A 27,733-nucleotide genomic window follows, 5' to 3' on the forward strand; every position below is an offset into this window, starting at 1 on the left:
GATCTTGTTTATTTTTTCAAAGAACCAACTTTTTGTTTCATTAATTCTTTGTATGGTTTTTTTGGTTTCTATTTCGTTGATTTCAGCTCTTATTTATATTATTTCTCTCCTTCTATTTGTTTTGGGATTTGCTTGTTCTTGTTTTTCTAGGAGTTTGAGATGTATCATTAGGTCATTGATTTGGGATCTTTCAATCTTTTTAATATATGCACTCATGGCTATAAACTTTCCTCTCAAGACTGCCTTAGCTGTGTCCCATAGGTTCCGGTAGGTTGTGTTTTCATTTTCATTGACTTCTAGGAACTTTTTAATTTCCTCTTTTATTGCATCGATGATCCATTCTTCATTAAGTAATGAGTTATTTAGTTTCCAGCTGTTTGCATGTTTTTTGTCTTTACTTTTGTTGTTGAGTTCTACTTTTACTGCATTGTGGTCAGATAGTATGCACGGTATTATTTCTATTTTCTTATATTTGCTGAGGCTTGCTTTGTGCCCTAGGATATGATCTATTTTGGAGAAGGTTCCATGGGCTGCTGAGAAGAATGTATATTGTGTAGAGGTTGGATGAAATGTTCTATAGACATCTACTAGGTCCACTTGATCTATTGCATATTTTAGATCTTGGATTTCTTTATTGAGTTTTTGTTTGGATGACCTATCTATTGATGATAATGGAGTGTTAAAGTCTCCCACAACCACTGTGTTGGCGTTTATATATGCTTTTAGGTCTTTTAGGGTATGTTTGATGAAATTGGGTGCGTTGATATTGGGTGCGTACAGATTGATGATTATTATTTCCTTTTGGTCTATTTCCCCTTTTATTAGTATGGAATGTCCTTCTTTGTCTCGTTTGATCAATGTAGGTTTGAAGTCTACTTTGTCAGAGATAAGTATTGCTACTCCTGCTTGTTTTCGGGGGCCATTAGCTTGGTAAATCTTCTTCCAGCCTTTCATCCTAAGCATATGTTTATTTCTGTCGGTGAGATGAGTCTCCTGTAAGCAACAAATTGTTGGATCTTCTTTTTTAATCCATTTTGTCAAACGGTGTCTTTTGATGGGTGAATTAAGTCCATTGACATTAAGTGTTAGTACTGATAGGTATGTGGTGATTCCTGCCATTTAGTTATCTTAGTTGTTTGAAGGTTTGATTGTGTGTACCTAACTTGATGTTACTCTCTACTGTCTTGCTTTTTCTTATCCTGTGGTTTGGTGCTGCCTGCCTTTTCATGGTTAAGTTGGGTGTCACTTTCTGTGTGCAGGATCCCTTGCAGAATCTTTTGTAATGGTGGCTTTGTGGTCACATATTGTTTTAGTTTCTGCTTATCATGGAAGACTTTTATTGCTCCATCTATTTTGAATGATAGCTTTGCTGGGTAGAGTATCCTGGGGTTGAAGTTATTTTCATTCAGTGCCCGGAAGATCTCACCCCACGCTCTTCTTGCTTTTAATGTTTCTGTTGAGAAGTCTGCTGTGATTTTGATGGGTTTACCTTTGTATGTTACTTGTTTTTTCTCTCTTGCAGCCTTCAATATTCTTTCCTTAGTTTCTGAACTTGTTGTTTTAATGATGATATGTCGTGGAGTAGTTCTATTTTGATCTGGTCTGTTTGGTGTCCTGGAGGCCTCTTGCATTTGTATGGGAATATCTTTCTCTAGATTTGGGAAATTTTCCATTATTATTTTGTTGAATATATTACGCATTCCCTTCGCTTGCACCTCTTTTCCTTCTTCGATGCCCATGATTCTCAAGTTTGGTCTTTTGATGGAGTCGGTGAGTTCTTGCATTTTCTTTTCACAGGTCTTGAGTTGTTTAATTAATAGTTCTTCGGTTTTTCCTTTAATTACCATTTCATCTTCAAGTTCTGAGATTCTGTCTTCTGTTTGTTCTATTCTGCTGGATTGGCTTTCCGTTTTGTTTTGCAGTTCTGTTTCGTTCTTTTTTCTGAGGTTTTCCATATCCTGGCTGTTTTCTTCTTTATTGTTGTCTATTTTTGTCCTGAGTTCATTTATCCATTTATTCATTGTGTTCTCTCTTTCACTTTGGTGTTTATACAGTGCTTCTATGGTTTCCTTTATTTCTTCTTTTGCTTTTTCAAATTCTCTATTTTTATTGTCTTGGAATTTCTTGAGTGTCTCCTGTACATTTTGGTTGACCCTATCCAGTATCATCTCTATAAAATTCTCATTGAGTACTTGTAGTATGTCTTCTTTTAAATTATTCTTGTAGGCTTCATTGGGTCCTTTGGCATAGTTTATCTTCATTTTGTTGGAGTCTGGCTCTGAGTTTCTGTTCTCTTCATTCCCCTCTGGTTCCTGTACTAATTTTTTGCTGTGGGGAAACTGGTTTCCTTGTTTTTTCTGTCTTCCTGTCATTGTCCTTGGTGTTGTTACTGTCCCTGTACTGGTCCGGGTCTTCCCAAGCCGTATGGGCGCCGGCCACTGGCGGCCCGGGGGCCTCCTCGGTTCTCCGTTTAACGTGAAGTGGAGATTCTCTGCGCCGGCTGGAGATGTGGAGGAGTCAAAGTTATGCCTTTTCTCGGTGATTATGCCTGCAAAGTGTGTCTCCAGCGTCTCTCCAAGATTTCACTATAGGAGGCTCGCTTTCTGCTTCCTACCTCTAGCCGCCATCTTGGAATTCAGTCTAAAGTGAATTTAAAATAAAGGCCAAATTCTGAAGTACTAGGTCAAAAAAGAGTAATGTTAATAGACATCTCCAAATTTTGCAGAATCTTTGTAACAAAATCCCTTTTAGAAGATGAAGTAATGCTGAGAGATAGATGAATGTGGGCATTTATCTATGCTTGGATCAGTACTTTCTACCTAAAGTTTTGAGACTGAGGAAGGAAGCAGCAGTTTCTACAAAACACAAAAAAGGAAAACCAATAAGGAACAACAACAAAAACACCATTGTGCTCCAATGTGACAAAGAGGCAACATCTAATTCAGAAAAAAATTTTTGGCCACTGATTATCATAATATGCCATGAATCTAGCATCTGCACTGTGCAACACTATGTTTCAAATGTCTGAATCACACATTCAGCCATTTATTAAGTTCTTACAGGTAAACTAGGCACTATGGTAAATACCAGGGACTCAACGATGAATGAAATATATACTTCAGAAAGTTCACCACATTCTGGGGGAGACAATATGTAAACAGATAACCCAAATGCCATAAAGTAAAATGTTTAAAAACAGAGATTTGAATGTAGTACTCAGGGAGCCTTGAAAGCTGTGACTGCCTGGAGCAACAGAAAAGACTTTATGGAATAGATAACTTGCAGCTAGATCTTAAAGGTAAACAAAGAGTTTTCCAGAGAAACTGGCATCCTAAGTATGAGGAAATAACATGTATGCAAAAACTATGAAGCAGTAGCAAGTTTAGGCCACATTCATGTGGCAGAAGCACTGGGCTAGATGTGTGGGGGAAAATTAGGCAGGAGAGGCAGATGTCACATCATGTCAGATTGTGTCTCCTTATGCCTTGGGTAATTTTGTGAGCAATGAGATCCCAGTAAAGGTGTTCCATCAGAAAAGTGAAAAATCAATATTGTTAGAAACACAACTTTGGTGATACTCTAAAGGATGCACTGAAGTGAAAGACAAGTAGAATATGAACCTGATCCAAACTTTATTGAACCATTATTCTCTCTTTGCCGAAAAAAATAGCTGTTTTAGTAAAATAGTATCCCTAACTGATGACTGTAAGTAAATATAAATTACCACCATTAACACTAAGAGAACCAACATATGTATGAAAATGAATCACATTAATAAATTACTATAATGGTCTCCTCGAAAGTTGTTAACAGGACAATAGTAAAGTAAATATTCAGTCCTAAAACAGAAGAAAAATATTTTTAAAATCACAAAAATTACATATCTTACAAGGTATCAACTATATTAGTGGTTCTATTTTTGCTTCTACATACTTTGGGGTACTTTTTATCACAATAAGCAAGCAGTACATTCACAATCAGTAATGAATTTAAAAAGCACACTGTCCATTGCTCTTAGCAAACTACTGTCTCTATGAAAATCTTAAAGCTAAAATATTACCTTTTTATCTCCTTGTTTTCTTCTCCTTAATCCTGGTCTGTAGTCATCTCCAAACCTCAGAAAGTAATAGTAAGAAACTAGCCTCTCAATAGGATCCCTTATGACATTAATGTAAATTGGTTTCTTCTTCACACCAAATCTGAAATAGAACAAGATTAGTATGGTGAAATCAACATTTTACTTCTGTTTAGGAAGGTCCTGAGATTCTATGTAGAAGTTGAAGTACTGATCCTTATGAAAAGAAGAAAGTGAATTAATTTAAATAAAATAGAATATGTGAAAACTGGGAAATATTTCATGATTATTTATGTTATAATAAGGCAAAGAAGAAATTAAAAAATTATGAGCTGGGTGCTGGTGGCCCACACCTGTAATCCTGCCACTTGGGAGGCTGAGATCAAGAGGATGGTGGTTCCAGTCTAGCTTGGGCAAATAGTTTGCAAGACCCTATCTCAATGGAAAAAAATTTGGTATGGTGCCACACACCTGTCATCCCAGGCATGGCAGGAAGCATAAATAGGAGGACTGTAGTCTAAGCTGATCTGGGCAAAGGGTACAAAAGCTATCCTATAAAATGGGTTGAGGAAAATGATTGGCCAGATACACAAATACTGACCAAACTGTGATCCAACTTCTTTAGCAACAAACTCCAAGGAAAAGGAAACTGAAGAATGCTTGATAAATAATTCAAAATAAATTATTTTTTTTTGCTGGTGCTGTGGTTCAAGCAGTAGAGCACCTGTTCAAACTCCAGTACCATAAAAAAATTTTTTTTAAAGGAAACTTACTACAAACAGACAAGTCAATGAAATCAGGAAGACAATTCATTTTTTTTTTCATTTTTCTTTTATTATTCATATGTGCATACAAGGCTTGGTTCATTTCAGGAAGACAATTCATGATATGAGTTAAGAAATTCAGTAAACAGAGATCATGAGAACCAAACAAGCCAGGATTGGTGGTTTATGCCTATAATTCCAGCTACTCAGGAGAAGTGATTGGGAGGATCATGGTTTGAGGCCAGCATGAGCAAAAGTTAGCAAGATCATATAGACCAGTAACCTAGGTAGAGTGGTGCCTACTTGTTGTCCCAGTAATATGGGAGGTATAAAATAGGAGGACAGTGGTCTAGGCTGATCTGGGCAAAATGTAAGATTCTATTTGAAAAATAACTACAGCAAAAAGGGCTGAGGGCATGACTCAAGTGACAGAACACCTGCCTGTCAAGTTTAAGACCTTGCGTTAAAAATTCTAATACAATCAAAATGAAAAGAAGCAAACAAGAAATGTAAATAAATAATGAAAAGAATGATGAAAGCCTTCAAGATTTACAGGATTCCATCAAGTGAGTATTTTGCATTTTGGTCAGGAGAAGAGAAGGGGAAAGGCATAGGAAGCCTATTTAATGAAATACCTGCTAAAATCTTGGGAAAGATTTGGTTATTCAGGCCCTGAAAGCTCAAAGGACTCCTAATAAATGAAACTGACAAAAATCATCTCCAAAACATAGTATAGTCAAACTGTCAGAAGAATAAAACAAAGAATTGAAAAAAAGCAAGAGAAAAATATGAAGTCACCTTCTTTAAACTGATAGCAGACTTCTAAACAGAAATTTTATAGGCCAGGAGAGTGGGATAAAATATTCAAAGTCTTGAAGGAAAACCAAAAAAAACTCAACAAAACCCCCCTGCCAACCAAGAATACTATGCCCATAAAAGATATCTAAAGAAATGAAAGTGAAAAAGTCCAATGCAAGCAAAACCTGATAGAATTCATTACCACCAGAAATGCTTAAGGGGGTTCTTCACTGGAAGTGAAAGGATAAACTACTATAATGAAACATATGAAAGGACAAGACTCACTAGTACATGAAATACACAAAAGACAAAGGAAATCAAACCTTACCAATACAGGAAATTACGAAACCAGAAAGATGAACAACAAGTGGGGAAGAAAGGAACAAAGACTATTCAAAACAACCAGAAAAAAAAAATGGCAGGAGTATGTCTTTAATTATCAGTAATAACACTAAATATAAATGGATTAAATCCAATTAAAAGATATAGTCTACTGAATAGCTAACACTAGGCCCAGTGATGTGCTGCCTACGTGAAACTCACTTTACCAATAAACACAGAGACTGAAACTAAGAGTTATACCAGAAAAAGATATACCATGCAAATGAAATCCAATAGCAAGCAGGAACAGCTACACTTATATCAGATAAAGCAGACTTTAATTTTTAAAAAATGGTAACAAAGCCAGGCACTGGTGGCTCACATCTACAATCCTAGCAACTAAGGAGAGAGAGAACAGGAGATCGTGGTTTGAAGCCAGCTTTCGGCACAAATAGTTTGTGAGACCCTATCTCAAAAAAAAATCAGAAAAAGGGCTTGCAGAGTAGCTGAAGTGTTAAGAGCACTTGCTTAGCAAGCTTGTAAACGTGAGGCCCTGAGTTCAAACTCCAGTGCCGCCAAAACAACAACAACAAAAAAAGTAAGAGACAAAGAATGCCATAATATAATAACAAAAGGATCAATTCAGCAAGAGATAATAACAAATATAAATATGTATGTACCCAACACTGGAGTACCCAATTATATAAAGCAAACATTATTAGATCTAAGAGGAGCGACAGACTAATACAGTAACTCCTAGAGATTTTCAACACATTTTCATTAATAGGTCATCAAGACTAAAAAATTAACAAAGAAATATTTCAATTAAACTATAATGTAGACCAAGCTAACAGATGTTCTCAGAATAAGTGATCCAACAGCTGCAGGATAGACCATAATTTGGCCACAAAACAAGTCTCAACAAATCAAAGACATCAAAATCATACCATGTATCTTCTCTAGCCACAATGGAATATGACTAGAAATTAACAAGAGGAATTTTAGAACTGCACAAATGCATGTAAATTAAATAGCATTCTCTTGAATGGTCAATGAAATCAGGAGGGGAAAATGAAAACAACACATACCAAAACCTATGCAACACAGAAAAAGCAGTACTAAGAGAGGTCATAAAAGTGCCAACATCAAAAAAAAAAAAGGAAAAAAAAAAATTCAAATAATCTAATTATACAACTCAATAAAGTTGAAAAGCAAGAACAAAGGACCGATGGAGTGACTCAAGTGGTGGAGTGCCTGCCTAGCAAGCATGGGGCCCTGAGTTCAAGCCCCAGTATCACCAAAAAACCAAACCAAAACAACAAAAATACACAAGAAAAGCGAGAACAAACCAAACCCCAAACTAGAAGGAAAAGAATAACAAAGATATGACTAGAAATAAAATAGACTGAAAAGATATAAAATTCAATGAAGCAAATAATTAGCTTTTGAAAAGGTAAATAAAATTAACAATCCTAATTTAGCTAAACTAATCAACAACACACCTCTCCCCAAAAAAAGTCAGGCATGGAACTACATGCCTGTAGTTCCAGCTGCTTGGAAGGCTGAGGCAGGAGGATCACTTTTGAGCCCCCAAGTTCAAGACCAGCCTGACCAGCACAATGAGAAACTGTGTGTGTGTGTGTGTGTGTGTGTATCTGAGAAAGAGAGAAGACTCAAAAAAAATCAAAGATGAAAGAGACCTTACAAACTGCCATCACAGAAATACCAAGGTTCAAAAATCAACTCAAATTGAATCAAATACTTAAATGTAAGACCTAAAATTATGAAACTAGTAGAAGAAAACATAAGACAAAGACTTCTGAACATTAGTGTGGGCAAAGATTTTTCTGGATATGATCCACCAAAACAGGCAACAAAAGTAAAAATTGACAAATGGGGTATCAAATCAAAAAGCTTCTGTATGATCAGCAGAGTGAAGACAGCCCTCAGAGTGGGAGAAAATATTAGCAAACTATTCATCTGACAAGTGATTAAATCCAGAATACATAAGTAGGAACTCAAACAACACAAAAAATTCCATTAGAAAATGGGCAAATGACTCAAATAGCCAATAAATGTATTAAACATCACTAAGTGGCAAATCAAAACCACAATGAGTTATCAGCTTACCCCAGTTAGAGTGGCTATTATCAAAAAGATAAAAAATAACAAACACTGGTAAGGATGTAGACAAAAAGGAGCTCTCATACATGGAGGGAATAATAATTAGTGTAGCCATAGTGGAAAATAGTATAGAAACGCCTTAAAAAACTAGAAATATAACTATCCTATGATCCAGCATTCTTACTACTGGGTAAATAGTCAAAGGAAATAAAATCAGTACGTAGAAATGACATCTGCACTCACATGCATATTGCAGAATTATTTATAATAGTCAAGATATGAAATCAAAGTAGGCGTCCATCAATGGATGAATGGATAAAGACAAATTGTGCGTGCACATACACATGCACACAAATTATTCAGTCATCAAAAAGAATGAAATTCCATCATTTGCAGCAGCATGGAACTGCTGCTAGATCAAGTGGAATAAGCCAGGTGCGGAAAGGCAAGTATCTCTTGTTCTCAATTAGGAAGCTGAACAGTTTATTTCATAGAAGTAGAAAATAGAACAGTGGTTACAAGACCCTGGGGTAGGGAAGTAGAAAATGAGAAGAGGCTGGTTAAGAGGTACAGGAGCCCAATTGGAGAGGGGGAATAATCTCTAATGTTCCATAGCTCAGTAGGATAAATAGGTTTAATAACAGTAAGTTGAATATTCAAAATAGCTACCAAAGAAATGATAAATGTCTGAGATGACAGACATGCCAATTATCCTGAGCTAATCATTACACATTGTATTAAAATATCACAATGTATATGCCTTTATTTCTGTCTTCCTTTACTAGAATGCCATTTGAACTTCTTTATTCTTTTTCCACTACATTAATTAACTCAAAAAATACCTTTTGTGTACCTAATATATGCCATGTGATATTCTAGCTACTTAGGGATACAGAAGTGGAGGGAAAAAAAAGATATAACTCCTTGTCTTTATGGAGCTAACATTTTACTTGGAGGAGATAGACATCAGTAAGGAGCACTAAGGAGAAAAATAAAATGCAGTGAAACAGAATAGTCTGCCAGGATCAGTGAGGGCAGAAAACAATTCAAAACAAGTGTTTTTCAGGAAGGCATCACTGATATTATGTAATGAGGAGGGAGCCATGCAGATATTTTGGAGAAGTACTCTGGGACATGGGACTTCCAAGAACAAAGGCTCAAAGCTTCAAAGTACCAGACATTTTGCGGAACAGCAAGATCTGGTTGCAGACTCAGAAAGAATAGTAACAGGATGAGAGTAGAGAGGCAGAAGTAGCCTGAGGTCAATTCAGATCATGGTGGCCTTGTAGACCATTATAAGCATTAATTTGTAAAGAGAGTCAGGACAGAGGGCACTGGAGAATTTAAGCATAGAAGTGCCACAATATGACTTATTTTAAAGGGCCACTGGCTACTGTTTTGGAATAGAGGAGTGATAACAAAATTTCATGACCCCTCTTCCTGATGACTATAGCATATAGTGGCATCTGCTTTCATTTGATATCTCCTATACTCAGGAGCTATTGTGATCAGGCTGTTCAACCCTCAGCTTGCCCTACCATTGCTTCTCCTGCAAGTCTTTTCTCTCCAGCAGCATCTCAACTTACTTGAAGGCAAAGTAATAATAATGTAGTAAAAAAATACTACATGTATTATAAATACATGTAGTAAAAAAAATGTAGTAAAAAAAAATAATGTAGTAAAAAAAATAATATAGTAAAAAAAATGTAGTAAATAATAATGTAGTAAAAAAAATAATGTAGTAAAAAAAAATTTTTTGAGAGGTGGGGGGTGGGGAGTGGGGGGAGGCAGTACTGGGGTTTGAACTCAGGATCTCACACTTGCCAGGCAGGCTATTACTTGAGTTACACCACCAGTCCTTTGTGTGTGTGTGTGTGTGTGCTGGGTATTTTTGAAATAGTGTCTTTTTTTTTTTTTTTTTTTTTGGCATGGGCTGGCCTCAAACCACAATCCTCCTGATCTCTCTCTGCCTTTCCCAAGTAGCTAGTATTACAGGCATGAGCCACAGGTGGTGCCTGGCCAGCAAAACCTTCTTTTACAATGTTTTAAAAGAAGAAAACGTAATGTTGCAAATGTATAGCCTTGTTACATAGGTATTAGTAGATGCTCCATAAGGGCAGGGACTGTTTTTTTTCTTGCTCATAACTTTATTAGTAGTGCTCAGCACCACGCCGAACACATAGATGTTGAACATTAATGTAATTAGGGTGGACTGCACTGTTGTGAAACTAGCCACTTACAAAAGCTATTCATGGGAGAAGGCACTCAGTAGTGAGAAGAGAGGGCGGCATCAGGAAAACACAGTTGCTACCTTAGCTGACAGAGCTGAGTGTCTTGTAGTAAGAAGAGGGCAGCACAATGGGATAACTACTTCGTTCTTAAAGACTGTGGGATTCCTCAGGAATCCCCTGTAACTCTTCACAAGCCACCGCCCCACACTGAAACATTCCCTTGGACATCTTCCACAAATGTTTCCTTGTTTCCCTTTCTCCCTGACATGTGGAGCAGACAGCAGTTCTTAGAAGGTAGCAGCAAAAAACTTTACAAAACTTTTCTTGCTGCCCAATAAATGGCTGTCTGTGGATCGGCTTTGGGTGGCATTTATTATGTATGAAGAGTGATTTTAATGAGATAATCTGTAAACTCATTCTAAAAATGTAAACAAATTATTGTTAATTATGGAATGGTTACACAGACATGAAGGGCTGGAGGCAAGGGACTGTAACAGAAAATGGGCATGATAAAAACAGCATCTGGGCCATACAGCTCAGTTGGTTAGGAGACAAAGTCAACAAAGTTTGTTGGTTTAATTCTTTTGCCAACCAAGTATTTTATTTAGTGGGAAAAGTAAATTCTATCATTGTAGACTCCATCTTTAATCCTGGCTCATCATTTGCACTGTTCCTCAGGTGAACTCAAGTGAAGAATAGAAAATCCATTTCTATTCAAGGAAAATAAACTACTGACCTGTCAGATAATTTTCTAGGAAAAGCAGCACATTTGGCAGGAACATAAAGATGAGTATCAAAAAAGAAAAAAATATAATCTGATTAGCAGGTTGGTTAAAAGATGTTTTAGGGATCTCATTCTTGCCACACAGATGTTAAACAGAGGTTTAACATCTCTATTTAAACATTAGTCTCACTGGAGACATTCATACCTATGCTGCATGTATTTATTCTGGACTTCCTTAGCTTTAATCCTCATGGAAACTGCCATTGTCTTGTTTCAGAAAAAGTGGATGACTTGTTAGTATTTGTTGGTCTCACTGAGGATACTATTGTGAATAATAACTAATTTCCTAAAAAGGGCATTCATCAACTATGCACTTATTAGAATGGCTCCAACTTAACAGATACTACTGACATGCGAATATATGAACATGAATTTAAAGGGGAAGGGTAATCTAATATTTCCATAGTTTATAATGAAATATAATGAACTGATAAATCTAGAAAGAAATTGGGTTTCAGTGAACTAAAGTCTAGAACTGCAACTTGTTCAACTTCCTATTTGGATTTTTGAAAATATCCAACGTATACGAATTTTAAAACAGAAAACTTCTTAGTCTGTAACATTAATTTGTCATATCTACATGATTTAAAAAATATCCACTATTAAAAAGAAAACAAAACAATGTAGAACTTAAAGGGAAAATGGAAAGGAAAATGAACTAAGAAATATGCTTTAAAAAAAGTCAAAGAATATGATTAAGATAAAAAGGAGAAAAGCAGAGGGCTGGAGGTGTGGTTCTGTAGCAGGGAGGAGGACCAGAAGAAAACAGACTAGGCCAGAGTTCTGACAAAGTGGCAGGGAGATAGGGTTGGCATTGTAGAGAGATAAAACCTGAGGAATCTGAACATGGAGAGGGTCACATAGCACTGGGAGAGGAAAGTCATGTAACACTTGAGTAAAGTAGCCAATAAAATTGTATATAACCGTATGTGGATTAGGCCTTGCTTTTTGCTTCTGTAACCTGCTTGCAAGAGTATATAAGGTAAGACCCCTTTGTTCTTGGGGCTCAGCTTTTGGATATGAGTCAGCTGGATCTGTGCTGCACAATAAAATGTTGCTTACTGCTGAACTGCCTCAGTGTCCCTTAACTCAGCTTGAGATTCCTGCAACAGTTTAAGTGGTACTGCTCTTGCTTTGCGAGCGTAAAGCCCTGAGTTCAAACTCCAGTGGTACTGGGGTCCTGCCAAACAAAACAAAAATGGCAGGATAGGAATGCAAAAAAACAAAGGACAGTTTTTGTTATGATCCTGAAGTTCTGGGAAAAACATCAGAAGCAGAAGTTGGTTCGAACAAGACCCAGTCTTGTAAGTAATGTGCTTCTTAGAAATCAATCCAAACTAGAAAGGACTACATTTCCCAGGTTTTCTGGAGTTCTAACTCTTTCTAATGTCTTTGCTATGGTAATTGAAAGATTATGTGATTAAATACTTCTTTTACCACATTCATCATTTTCTGCTGAAGGCCCCAAGTATTTTAATGAACTTCACAAAGTACTATGCCAGTCAAGAATATGTCTTGAAGAATATGGTTAGGTGATATTTCTTTCTTCTTTCACTCATGAAAAAGATACTAGTTAAATCTACAACAGGTCTTCACTATATACACACACATGTGTGTGTGTGTATATCTAAGTGTGTGCATATATATAACTTTACAACACATTTTTTCTAATTGATTTTGTTAGGTATTGGTTTATAATTTTTAAGTCTATTAAAATTGTTCACAATACTTTTTTCATTTCTGATAATATGAAACTATGAAAATACTCAAACCCTTAAACATTCGTGTCAGTATTTAATAAATAATATTATTCTTTTAAAAAGGCCTTATACTTTTCAAGTGTAAATACTTCAGCATATATCAAGAGCTCCGTTCTAAGTACGAGATTTTGCCAAAAGCAAAAGCACTCAATATATAATTTTAATAATGAAAACTAAAGTATTAGAAACCAAGCTGTGTGTGAAAAAAAAAAATCATTTAGGTGAAAGGGTAACAAACATTCAATTCAAGAATAATATAGCCCTGAGGGAAAATATGCATATGAAGGAAGTTTATGAAATTGGTTCAAGGCCTCTGCAAAGAAAAAATAATTAGTTCATTTTAAAGCTGCCTATAAAATGTTTTCAATATTGTAGTATGAATTATTTATAGAAAAATGTATGTCTAAACTTAAAGCTACTATTTTATTGAAAGACCTTAGTACTATGAGAAAAACTAAAAATAAGAATATATCATTTCATATATGTAATATTTGGATGATTCACTTCTAATAATATGATTTCCAAAAAAGTTAAGATTATCTACCTGAATTGGTAACATTTCATTCTACTCTTTTTCAAATTTAAGAGATTAAATTGAAAGCAAGATATCACTAACATTTTCAATTTCATACATATTATTCCTTAAAGTTAACAAATATATGAAGATGCATTCCTTTAAATCATGACTGTCTAAGCTTAATAAAATTTTTGGTGTTTCTGAAGTTGATGCAGAATATTCTAGGGGAACATCTGATTTCAGGTTTTACTATAATTGCACTATGTGCATTGTAAAAAAAAGTTCAAATGGGTTCACAAGACTTCTATTTAGACTATTTCTTTTATTTAATTTTCTGACCAATAGTTCATGTGGCACAGACTCTAGGGGAGGCCAGTGTTTGAATACTGTATATAGGCCTATCGTTTTTTTTCTTTTAAACTTTTCTTGAGAGAATTTTGAAATATATTGTGACACCATTCCTCCCCCAAAAAAATAGGAGATAAGTCTTATAAGTCCACACTCAAATTTAAAAATAAAAGAAAATAATTTTTAAAAGTCACTCCCGAATACCTCATAATTTTAAAATTAAAACCAAGAAGCCCACAGCAAAAGTGTACTTTACCATGTCTTGACTGAGGAGCAGGCATTGAAGCACCAATGACCAAGTGAGTTTCTTAACTCTCTTAGTTCTCAGTCAATGATATAGCAAACCATAATCTGATCAACTAGATGAAAACCTAAATTCTCCCGGAACAGTATCCTTGTTGTTGTACGTGAAAATTACACACAATAATGCTAAATAACTTTACACGAGAACTGTCAACTTCTGAACACTAGAGGGCAGTAAAGCACTAGAAGGAATATTTAAATTATAGATCTAAAAGCGGCAAAGGCAAGTCTGTACATTATTTTTTTGAAAGTAAAAATCATAACAATTTAATGAATTTATTCCTTTTTAAGTTGCTGAGGTACAATGTATTCTCTAGTGTGTCATTTTGGGTATAACTTACTTTGCAAAATCCAAATAAGAAATGTGTCCATGATAAAACCCTGGTTTCATCTCTTTCCAGGAAGTTATATTCTTTACAAAACGCACCTAAAAAAGAAGAACACGCATTACTTTAGTACAATTTAAAGAAAATGAAATTTTATGAGAACAAAATAATTTCCACTTAGGAACTTAAAACCAGTCACACCGTTTTAATGATTATGGAGCTGGATATACAGGTTTGGCCTAAAGAAAGTATAGTGTAATCTGTAACTACTAATTTATCATAGAGTTACTATCACTGCATTCAGAAAAAAGTAATGATTCTGAAATTGAAACTGCACAATGCAACCATTTGCAATGCTGTATACAGAGTACACTTATTTACATGGGGTGGGAGGAGGGTGGTGGTAAGTGTATATTTACCTCCTACCAACACACATACTAAAGCAAGCAAGCAATACAGGCACATTCTATGCATATTAAATGTTTTCTCATGGGAGGTAGGAGGGGGAAGGCTGTCCAAACAATGTATACACATGTAAGTAAATGTAAAAATGATAAAATAAATTAAAAAAAAATAAATGTTTTCTTCTCAGAGGCACATTACTCAAATTCAGTTTTACTCATGATTCAACAAAATTAGTACTATGATCAAAATGATTAAAGATGATGCTTATCATCTCTTTAAAGATTTTTTTAAAGAGTTAAGATCAGACATAAGCTTGCTAATTAAAATATCAATAAAATTAGAGATGTAATATACATCAAATAAAAATTTTAAAATATTTAAGTATTTCTCAATTTACTGGAATTGAAAGTATACAATAGGTCAGTTAATAGAAAATATGCTGAACGTATAAATATATTATTTTAAAAGAAGTGGTTAATGCAGAATTTGCTAAATCTAAGTATCACCAGCTAGCTACCTAGCTATGATATACAGTTTCTCAAAGGAAAGTGTATAGATTTTTGATAAGCAAATCTCTTCATGATAAATAGCATGTGGTTAAGGATCTCTTCTGGAGACTAGATAGAGTGCAGTGAGCATGGGTGGTGAGACTCATCACTCAACACTGCATGATGACATCTGCAAGCCATGACACCAGTCACAAGTATGAAGCTGCCAGCAACATACTTTGGACAATGTTATCAGTCTTTCATATTTACATTTTAGAAAACAGGTAGTCACATGGAACTATTCTTGAGCACTCACTACTAGATTAGTGTCATTAAGTAAACTGCAATGAATGAGGACAGCTGCTTTCTAGATAAGGTCTATTTATTGGAAGGCAGCTGTGCTCACCTCTATACCACCAAAACACTCATAGATAAGGCCTACTGGAGGAAGGGCATGGAAGGGAGACTGCAGGCAGGTACAACAAAAACAGAAAATCAAAAAAAAAAAAAAAGGTTTTAGAATTTATTTTTAAGGGGAAGCATATACTAATATACTAAGCATATACCCATACACTAAGAGAGGTGACAATACTAAGAGTCACATAAATGTGTTATTTAAAGTCCTCGTGTTCTTTCTTATTCAAATAAGACACCAGAGAATGAAAATACCAAATGACAAATGAAAACAAACAAAATATTAAATAATCCAAAATATTAGATAATCCAAAATCTGCATCCTTAAAGACAATTATAATTGAACAAGAAAAGTCCTTACAACTGGCACATAATGGTCAATTACTCCACATAATCCTTTAGTTCTATGAAAATCAGATTCAGTATTTCAGACAAAAATAAGAGGGAAATAGAAAGTAAAGAGAATAAGAAGTTAGAGTGGTGTTTAAAGGGGGTGATTAAGTCATATTTAGCAACTCAGCTCTGTTCTCCAGAAGCTGAGATTTCATGTGGACACAGTGGTATATGAGGGATAGGAAAGAACATCATAGAATGAGGTCTGAGAAATGCTGTAACAGAAGCCAAATGTTAGAGAGACCCATAGTACAAATATGGCGTATACTGTGGTGAAAGACTAGTAGAAATAAGAGTCAGGTATAAACGTCAAGTATTCTTTTTTTCTCCAACCTTCCTAACAATGGTCAGTATTACAATAAACAGTCCTGAGGACGAATGCTACTTCATCAGATGTGTCAGCAAGGTTAAATGGTCATTCACACTAATCTGGAAAACAGTTTGAGCATTTAGAAGTATAATTTACATATTTCCAAAATTTCACTCCATATTTCTCTCTTCTTCAAAGCTGTTTTCCAAAGAAATATAAGCAGCCATGTGAAAACAGTATTCAGAAAAAAGGTTTTCTTTTTAAAGTACTAACTTACTTCTCCTTTTACATCATGTCTAATATCTGTTCTCTTAGTTCTACAAAATCTTCTGTCTCTACTCTTTCACCTTCATTTTGCTCTGTCATCAATTCAGTCCCAATTCCTTCTATGTTGTTTTCTGCCTTTTTGCTTCTCCTGCACTACTTGCTTTATTGTGCAGTTGTTTTTTTCTGTTTCTCTACACTGGAGCATTATGCCAAGACCATGACATAAGACTCTGGAAATGCAAAGGAGTAGGAAGAGGAAACAGATTAGGTGAGCCAACTTCAATTCATTTTATGGATTCTTACTGACTTCATTTGGCACTAACGAAAGGGAAAGTTAGAGGTAAAAAGAAACAAAACCTAATAATATCAAATAAAGTTTAGGAAATTGAAAATTCTGGCTTAGGGAGAAGAAATAAAGCCAACACAGTGACTTTATTCAAGCAGAATTTTCATACTCAGATTGAAATATGCTATCAAGATACAAGGATGGCTATCTTGATGACAGTTAGATTATAGTACATGACAATACTGTTTTTTATGGTTAGCCTGGAGCACACCCTAAACTGTGATTTTGTTAGGTTTTCTAACTCAAGCAGAGTCAGGATAGCAAGTAATCAGAACGCACCTTAGGGAATGCACAAGCTGTGTTGGTAGTGGTGCTGTGTCTCCTTCGCTTGTTGAATCAGAAGGGAATCCGTAGCTTAAGACAAAGGGTAAGAAAACACCACCTCACTACAGGCCTCCTACATTTTTAATAGATTAAAAATGTACGCCACAACTATGATCACAAAACAAAACAAAAAAAACTATTTCCACTTTAAAAAAAAAAAAAGTACAAATGTCATCCTGAACATTCTGGCCAAATTCCAACTTTGTAATCTATTGAATGAATATTACTATTTGCTTGAGTGGTTACTATATACCAAATTTATGCATTTGCTTAACATAAACATGTTTTGAGAGCTTGTTTGGAGGTTCTAGCAGGGGAGCGCAGCTACTCGTATACCCTTGACCGAAGAACGGTCCTCCTCTATCGGGGATGGTCGTCCTCTTCGACCGAGCGCGCAGCTTCGGGAGGGACGCACATGGAGCGGTGAGGGAGGAAGGGGACACCCGCCTAGCCAGCCAGATCAGCCGAATCAACCCTGGCGATCAATGGGGTGACAGATGTCGCAGCCAGATCGCCCTCACATCCCATAAACATGTTTTGGATAGCCATGGATACTTTTATGAGACTAAACCAGAAAGGATGTTTTCTATACTACAGGGAAAACTGTAGCAGTTAGATAAAAATATAAGTTCAACAATAATAAAGGATATCATTACTGAAGCTCAGAGTGGTGGTGTTCAACTTTTTTTTGTTGTTGCGGGGGAGTCCCAAATCACCTAAGAAGTAGGAGGCGTCATATTACCATCAAAAAGAGTGGTTCACTCTGCCAGTAATTATGATCATGGTGTCATGCTCAGTGAAGAAATACTATTAGAATCTAAACTGGCTTGTTTGTTCATTCATCATTTATGTAACAATAAATTTATGGAGTATCTACTATGTCTCAGCCACTATTCCAAGCACAACAGATACAGTGGTGAACAAGACAGACAAGGTGCCTGCTCTTAAAGAGCTCATATTATAACAGAGGAAAAGACAGTCAGCAGTAAAAACAATGTGTAAAGTAACATTATAAGCTGATTAGTATTATGAATAAAAGTGACACTGTTTCAATACTCTGGAAGAGGTTTTTTATATATAGATGACCAGTTAAGGTTTTTCTAAGAAAATGCCATTTAAGTTGAAACATTAAATGGATAACACAAAAATGACTGAGGGAGAAGTCAGGAGAAGTGTATTCTAAGAGGAAATGATAAGTACAGAGGCTTCAAAAAAGGCTGGGTATTTAATGAACTAAAATGCTAGTGTGACTAGTGGTTGAGAAGTTGAAGCAATGGACTTGCTAGATTAAAAAGGGACTGTTGGCCTAGGTAAGGAATTTGGATTTCGTAGTGGAAGCAGGAATATGTATTTAAAGATAAGTAAATCTTGGGAAGATTATGTGTCTTTTCAGATTGCCACTGACAATTGTGGTCTAGGTCACTGCTGTTCAAACTGTGCTTGAAGGGCCAAATAACATCAGTTTTGGTATCAAGTGGAAGGTTTTTAAAAATTCAGAATATCAAGCTCTATTTTGGTCCTTCCGAATCAAATATAACCAGGGGTTAACACACATGATAGGCTGACAGCATTCATCTGAAGTATTGCTCTGAAAAGTTTCTGTAACTCATAGCAAACTATGGGCTCTAATGCAAACCACCAGAAGTTAGTTTGAGAGTGAACTGAAGAAACAGACACACACATATTAATATATACACACATATATTGTCCTATAGAGAATGCAAATCTTAGATATTTTCAGCGTTTTAACACAGAAGAGTTAAACAAGATCACAGACCTAAACACATGATAGAAAAGATTTAAAAAACATCATAATAGATGTTGCCAATTACTTTAATGACAAGATGTTATCTAATGCAAAGATATTTTCATGTTCACAAAGCAAACTCTTTAACTAGAAGAGCTGACTACCTGTCTCTTGTCAGTTCCTGCCTGCCTGCCTGTCTGTCTGTCTGTCTATCCATTTATCTATCGTGGAACTGGAGTTTGAACTCAGGACTTTGTACTTGCAAAGTAGGTACTCTACTGCTTGAGCCATACCTGCAGTCAATCTTGCTCTGTTCATATTGCCCTGGCTGGCCTTGAGATGTGAACCTCCCAATCTCATCCTACCAAATAGCTACAATTATAGGCGTGAGCCACTGGTGCCCAGTTTAATTCGTTTTTATTAACCAAGTAGAGCCCAACTCAAAAATATAACTCTTACGACTTAATACACTTCATTCTAGTTACTTAGTTTCCTATGCCTTATATTCTCAAGTGTTAATCTATTTGTTTTAGCATTTCCTTTACTCCAATCTTTAAATTAAAAAAATTCTAAACTACAGAAAGTAGAAAGAATAGTACAGTCTACATTCATATATTCTTTACCTATTCACTAACATTTTGCCACTTCCCTCTCTCTGTCCACATACATATGCATGTACATACTAATTTTTTGAACTACTTAAAAGTAATTAGCAGATATGCATACTTCATTCTTAAATACCTCAGCATGTATTGTCTATAAGCAAGGACATTATCATTTTTAAATCAAACATCCAATTATAGACCATACATTGCATTTGGTTTCCATGTCTCTTTAGTCTCCTACAGACTGGAGAAGCTCCCTTTTCCCTGTGTTTGGTTGTCCTAACACTGATACTCTAGAAAAGACCAGCATAGTTGTTTTGTAGAACATGAATTTGTCTGCTTCCTGAGGATTAGGTCCATACAAAACATTTTAGTAAGAAACAATTTTGGTTACATTTTGGTGAGATTACCATAAAGTGATGTTTTTTTTTTCTTTTTTGCAGTACTGGGGTTTGAACTCAGGGCCTACACCCTGAGCCACTCCATCGGTCCTTTTTTTGTGATGGATATTTTTCAAGATAGGGTTTCATGCACTATTTGCCCAGGCTGGCTTTGAACCACAATCCTTCTGATCTCTGCCCCCTGAGTAGCTAGGATTACAGGCATGAGCCACAGGCATCTGACCTAATGTTTTCTTTTAACTGTACTCATAGTTCCTGTATCTGTTTTAGGGTTTCAAATAAAATATAAATAAGCTCCTTGAAAGATAATGGCCTTACTTTTTCTTTGGTATCACCCCCAAAGAATGCAGTATAATCTCTGTATATTACATACTCAATAAATAAACTGAACAGTTTTATACCAGACTAAAAATATTTGAGTTTTGCCTCTAAAATTTTTGAGAGAATTAGCCATGCAAACTGTTTGGCACAGTGTCTAGTATAGTATATACAGTGAAGGCAGATATTAAGCAGGTTAATCCGTGAGACTATGAATAGAGTATAGTCACCTATTATATCCCCATGTATTTCTATGAGTAAATTGGACTTTAAGTGGAAGCTTTGGATAACAAATTTAATAAAAATCTCTTCTTTCAAGTCTCACTTGAGTTAGATACTTATTAGAAGCTATTTCTTAGAGAAGAAGTCATTTAATTCCTATTTAATCAGCTGAGAATAATGCACTAGCAACAATGAAAATATGATATTAGAAGTATAATATATAAGACATGGTTCAGGGAATATTGACAAAATATGGTGAAGTAATTATAGTACAATTTTAAAAGTTTACATTTAGATGAAGCTTCCTAGATTGAAAGTGAAGTAAAAATGCAATCTCATATGTCATGAGGAGGAAAGGTAAATATGTTGTTTTGGAAAACTGCTTCTACATAGAACAAGGGATAAGTAAATTAGATAAAGTATATCAGAGAACATACGTTATATAAGTCATGCCTAATTAAGACCAGGTTTTGAACTACGAGCTGACATTTGGAAATATGTCAACTAATGTTTAAGACTATTCCTCTACTCTGCTTGACACAAACATGTTTAAGTGTTGGTCATTATGTAATCCAATTGCTTTTAAGACAGCATTTATGCTTCTTTTCTTCTTCTGTCCTACATATGGCTAACAAACTACTGAAAGAAAAACAGAATCCTTATCTCATCCAAGTGCAACAAAGAAAATGTACTACATGGTGCCTATGAATGTCATTTTTGGTGAGCCTCTGCAGATTTATAGTTCATAAATAAATGGTTGAGGTCATTGCCAGATATTATATAGCTGCCAGAAAATTTTGTAATGCTGAACACAAAATCACTACCAAACTCTGAACAAATAAGTTAACATTTTTCTAAAAAATATTGCTGAGAAAATCTGAAATTCTTATGTGAGCATTAAGACATGATTCTTTTGAACCAAAGACTGCTTTTTCGGATATAGTGCAAGTAGATTTAAAACCTACTGCATACTGTACAAAAAACATTATTAAGGATGTTTGCCCTTGAGATATACAATATTGCATAATGAATAGCTTTTTATGACCCACTTAGCTAAAAAAGCTCATGTTTCTTCTATTTTACAGAATTATTTAGTTTGGCTGACATGTATATTTTTGGTTCTATGAAAAAAAAAAAAAAAGAGAATCCTGCAGAGAGTCAAAAACCATATGGGCAGATGATATGCCACATTTACCATTTGCCATTTGCATTTACAAATAGCTGTCTGGCAAGAAGGCCAGCCTTAACCTCATGTGTTGATGCTACTCTCTTGCTTCGGTGTAGGGATTACAGCTAAGCTTAATAATGGGAAAATGGTCAGTTTTGTAATAATAAAGTTTAGCTGCTTTCAAACATATAAATACCTATACTAGGATTATACCAAATACCTTTCTAATAAGGCTATGGTATTTGATCCTAAACAGTGTTTTAAAATATTTTATTTTTATGAGGGTCAAATTCCCATCCTCTTCAACATTTATACAAAGAACTTTACTTATAAATATAGTCAGAACTTCAGGTATGGGGGAAATGTATGCTACTGCTGATAAAGAGATGAATAAACTAGATTCATAAAGATAATTTCCTCGACTTAAAACTATTTCATACAGTTATCTGTCCTTCTGCTTACCTAAAATTTTGTGACAATTTAAAAGGCAAGATTTTATTAAGGATATAAGCCACAATCCCTATTCTCCAGAGGTTTACAGATAATATTTACATAAATTATTGAAGATAAGATTCAGGAGCTTAGACACAAAATTGAGTGTAAGTATTCAATAAGTAGTTCTTAGCATCATTATTATTATTATTGTATTATTTTGCAGTACTGGGGGTTGAACACAGTGCTTCACGCTTGCTAGGCAGGTGCTCTACCACTTGAATCACTCTACCAGCAGTCAATAAATAGTTCTTTATCATGTGTTGAGACAATAGTTTTTGTTACAGGGCATCTTTACAAAATATTTCACATTTAAAAAATGGTACTACATTGAAGAACACCTACATTTTCTTCAAAAATTCAATTTGTTTACTTCACAAATATTTGTATACTGTATACAACAAAATACCATAGTCTTATAACCATGAAGATTATAAGACTATACAAAAGTTAGTTGAGATCAGTGTACATATTCCTTTCAAATACTTTATCCCATGGAGATGTGAAATTTGAAGATGTACCTCAAAACCTGTGTGCATTCCTTAAAGGGTAATTACCTGATCTTGCAATGACATCACTGGATTGTTTTTGGTAGTGTTGATGTGAAGAACATGGTATTTATTCTTTGCACATAGGTCATAGGCGATATTGGTAAATGAGGTGCTTGCAGTTTTGGGAACTCTGTTATAAATGATCACCATGTCATCCTCTTCATCTAATGCTGTGTCTTGCCGAGGTCCATCCATTGTGTGTCGTTGTTCAATTTCTCGGACTTCATGCCTTGCAATTGCTCTTTCTGCAAAGAAAAAGACAACTATGAAACTATAAGGAAGTTATGAACAATGAAATCTGGACTGTGATAAGAAAAGAGAAAAACAAACTAAAGAAAATGAAAAACAAAAGCAACGGACCAACTCATATAGGAAATAGGGTGAAATTGAGTTTTTGAGAGGATAAATCAGTTAATTCTAAAACAGTTTTAGCCCAGAACACAACATGCACATTCAAAAACTGTGTAAGAGAAGTTGAAAACCGCTATGAGGACCAAAGTTTCAGGATTACTTTTAAAAAGGATAGTACAGAATGCATATCAAGAACAGACTAAACAGTCATCAAGTTGAGAACAGCAGAGACCAGAGAATACTTTAGAGCAGTTCCAAAGTCACTTTATGTTCTAACAGAATTTTGCAACCTGAATTAATTCTCAAGCATACAAAGAAAGACAGATTGTATGGAATGCTAAACTTCTCAGTAAAAATGCATTAAGAAAAGAAATTACCTATAATATAGCAAGAATTTTAAAATTTATAACTTAGGATTTAGTCACTCCCTGATTCATCAAAATTTATGAGGGCAACAATTACAAATGCTAATATGACTTTAGGTAACAAGATCAGAAATACCACCAACTCCAAACAGTTTCTTTTTTGGGTGTTGCATGATATATAAACCCTGGCTGTGTTCATTCCTTAAAATGCCTTGTTCCTCTAATCCCAATCACTGGCAACTATGTGGTTCCAAAACCAGTTACATTTTACTTTCTATTTAATGTAAACTTCACTTTCAAAATTTTGTTAGAATAAGGAAGCAAGAAATAGAAGAAGGACAACGAAGAAGGAAATGAGGGGGAAGATATCTTTAAAAAGATTATAAGTTACTGTAGACAAGGACAGTTGTTCACACATGGTGTGTACTAAATCACCTTATCTTTGTATAAGATGTCTTACCTGCCTTTAACACTCTTCTGTTCTCCCCTTAACTCAATCCTGCTAGCTCCTTAATCTTTGCATTTGAATTCCATTACCACTTCCCAGGAAACCATTTTCTGATCTCCTCAACTAGTTTGTCATGTTTGTTTTATTTATCCTAATTGTGATTTTTACATTATATGTGTGGTTATTTGTGTCTCCCTCCTATATAGCTGGCAATTTAATAAAGTGATAAGAAACAGCAATGTAACATAATTTCAAATTTAGGCTTCAAATATTGTTGGAGCACACATCTTAAAATTCTGGTTCAGCAGATTCGGTCACCATGTTGCGCTGAAGATTCAAATGCAAAAGACTTGAATTAAAAGTTCTGGGCTGCTACTTACTAGCAGTGTGCTTTCTAAAATAGCGGAAGAGCACATATGGTATATGTATATATGTGTGGGTATGTATATATATATAGATACCTATATATATATATATATATATATATATATATATATACACACACACACACACACACACATATAGGTATCTCTCTACACACACACACACTCTTTCTTTTTTTGGTAGGAAGATAGGAATAGGGAAAAATAATGAGCTTAATGCTAAACACACCACTGAACTGCTTGGAAAATCCAGGAGATGCTATGCATAGGTCTAGAGCTGAAAACGAAGGTTCTAGCAGAAGACAACTGGGTATAAACCATGAGGATGGATGAAGCCACTTACATAATACAGAATATACAGCATGGGGACCTCAGGATAGACTTAGGAAATATCAATATTTAAAAGGCAGGTAGAATAAGACAATCCATAAAAAAGGCTCAGAAGAAACAGTCAGAGAAAGGTGCCATGAGAGCCTTTTAAGAAGTGTCTACCATAATATTCTTCAAATCAACACTACTTTAAATATAAACTTATGGATAATGCTGATATAGATGCTATGAGCATCACACATGCTTTGGAAGTTGTCTTAGATTAAGTTCAACAAAAATTTATTGAGAATCTATAAACATTATTTTGTTCAACAATGCCGTAAAATCTCAAACTGTTATCACACTTTAAAACATTTACGATATTGTTATGTCCACAACTAGAGGACCTATAGCAGTGTTGTTGACATTCAATTGCTCACAAAAGTGTGAGAGATTTCCTGGAGTCCAGATATGTGTGGAATTAATATTCAAAAATTCACTTACAGTCAACAACGCTGAATTTATTACTCTCACTAGTTTTTTTTTTCTTTTGAAACCAACCATTTGGAAAGTAAAACAGATTTTATATGTTACCTCATAAATTGGTACCCATTTTATCCATAAAAGACATGATAAAGAAAAGCTGTAATACTGTTCTTCTGATACTGTTACCCAAATCATTCTCCCTGAACTAATCACTATGGGGAATGACAAAATAAATTTTTTCTATATGCAAGGTTAAGGGATGGTCTCTGATAGTAAATGCTTTCTTTTGTGGTTTATAGAGAGTCAATAGGAGATACTTGTAAGTTATGGTTATGTGGATCAGTCTATTAAAAAAGTTGACAGTGACTTCTTAAAGAATACACCTACAGCCATTACATTATATTGTTTGTTGTTCTTTTCGTGGTACTGGAGCTTGAACTCAGGGCTTTGTGCATGCTAGTCAGGTGCTCTACCAATTGAGCTGTGTCTTCAAAGGGAAGCTCAAGCTAGTTTCAAATTCATGATACTCCTGCCTCATCCTCTTTACCACAACTGGCCGAACCCACCTGTTGATGGAGGACTTATACCTCCACGTGGCAGTAACAAAACAGTACCGCCTCTTCCTTGCTAGAGTAGTATCAGAAAAAGCCAACTGAACAGAAGATTTAAATAACAGACTCATATGTAATACAAAAATGTTTGAGTTTCAATAAAATACTGCTTATTATACTAAGAACCAGGAAGATCTTGAATTCAATAAATAAAGATAATCAAAAAAGACAACATCATTATGACATTTTAGTCAAAAATTATTAAAGATTTAAAGCAAGGCTGAGGGCATGTCTCAATGGGTAGAGTGCTCGTCCAGCAAGCTCGAGGTCCTGAATTCAATTCCCTATAACCACCAAAAAACAAACATATAAAACCCAAAGAAAGATTTAAAGAAGCTATAATAAAAACACCATTTAAGAAATTATGAACATGCTTGAGCCAAATGAAAAAGTAGAAAGCCTCATCAAATACAGTCTCAGTTAAAAAAAAAGAATATATAGCCAAACGCCAGTGGCTCATGCCTGCAATCCTAGCTATTCAGAAGGCAGAGATCAGGAGGATCATGGTTCAAGACCAGCCCGGGCAAACGGTTCACAAGATCCTATCTTAAAAACACCCAGCACATAAAAGGGGATGGTGGAAAGGCTCAAGTGGTAGAGCACCTGACTAGCAAAAGTGAAGTCCTGAGTTCAAACCACAGCAGTGTCTGGGGGCTTGGGGGAATAGAATCATGTAAAGAATCCAATGGAAAATTTTAAAACTCAAAATTATAATAGTTCAAATAAAAAAAGTTCAGTGGATGTGTTCAATAGCATAATGGAAACGATAGAGAAAAGTTTAGTGAACTAGAAGAGTAAAAGAAACACTCAATCTGAATAGCAGTAGGAAAATAAGCTGGGAAAATGAAAACAACAAAACAGCAACAAAAAAAGCCTTAGGGAAATGTGAGCTGTAATTGAAGATCTAAAATTAGTGTCATTGAGTCTTAGAAGGAGAGAAGAAAGAAGACAGGGCTAAAAATTACTCAAAGGAATTATGAAAACTACACATTTGGAAAGAGACACAGTCGTAATGATTCAAGAAGCTGAATGAACTTTGAATGATAAAACCAAAAGACAGTCATCTAGGTGAAGACACATCATAATTAAGTTTCTAGAAACAAAAAAAATCTTGAAAGTTGCTAGAGAAAATGAAGCCTTACATATAGATGAAAACTGGAGCTACCAAACATTTCTCATTAGCAAGCATGGAGTTAGAAGAAGTGGCACAATGTTTTCCAAGTGCTGAAATAAAATAATTCTATACCCACAGACAATAATTTTCAATAACAAAGGGGAAAGTAACTCATATGAAAGAAAAAATTTAAAAACTGTCACCAGAACTACCCTATAAGATTGGCTAAAGAAAAAAACAATGCAATGAATTTTTATACTTCCCTGGAGTTTTTCAAAGTATGTTTGACAGATAATGCAAAGCAAATACTTAAGACAATTACACTGTAAATAGAGAATAAAGGGCTATAAATGGAGGTAAGTAAGTTTTCTACACTTCACTTTGTAAAATGATATCAGTAAACTGATACACAATATTTATAAAATGAAACATTCAATGAAAGAAGCTTTACAAAAACACTCTAGATAAATAAAAGTATAATTAAAAAAAAACCCATGGGGGGAAAAAAAAGAACTTAGACTGAAGTTCTGCAAACAAATAAATAAAATATAAATTGAAGTAGTCTAAAAAAAAAAAAAAACCCATGGGAACACATAAGAAGAGAGAGATGCAAAACAAAGCCCTCTAAGACCCTTGAAAACAAAATTTTATTGTGTCTAACACAACAGAGGTGCAAGATCAGGGTTAGATTTGCCACCATCCTTTTGGATTTGCCATTCAAAAGCATAGCATTTCTAGTAAAAGATTCTTTATATACACCAATGACCATTTACCTTGACCTCTTACTTTTACCTGTCAATAATGCCTGTGCCAGGTATGTATCTTTAAAATGTAAAACACTATAGTTAAACATCACAGGTGCTG

At 35.0% G+C, this 27,733-nt stretch overlaps 1 protein-coding gene across 6 annotated transcripts in view; it reads right to left on the reverse strand.

Annotated features, from left to right (window-relative positions):
• Positions 1–27,733, reverse strand: part of LOC109682068 (heparan sulfate 2-O-sulfotransferase 1) — a 169,333-nt gene that overhangs the window by 16,736 nt on the left and 124,864 nt on the right. For all 6 annotated transcript variants that reach the window (XM_074079511.1, XM_074079509.1, XM_074079513.1 and 3 more), the window contains 3 exons: positions 22,809–23,047; positions 14,367–14,452; positions 4,061–4,199 (listed from right to left, as the gene is read on the reverse strand). In XM_074079511.1, coding sequence (XP_073935612.1) covers positions 4,061–4,199; positions 14,367–14,452; positions 22,809–23,047 — 464 coding nt within the window. The remainder of the gene's footprint in view (positions 1–4,060; positions 4,200–14,366; positions 14,453–22,808; positions 23,048–27,733) is intronic.

Source organism: Castor canadensis, chromosome 7 (assembly GCF_047511655.1).
Source record: "Castor canadensis chromosome 7, mCasCan1.hap1v2, whole genome shotgun sequence".
Taxonomy (NCBI): Eukaryota; Metazoa; Chordata; class Mammalia; order Rodentia; family Castoridae; genus Castor; species Castor canadensis.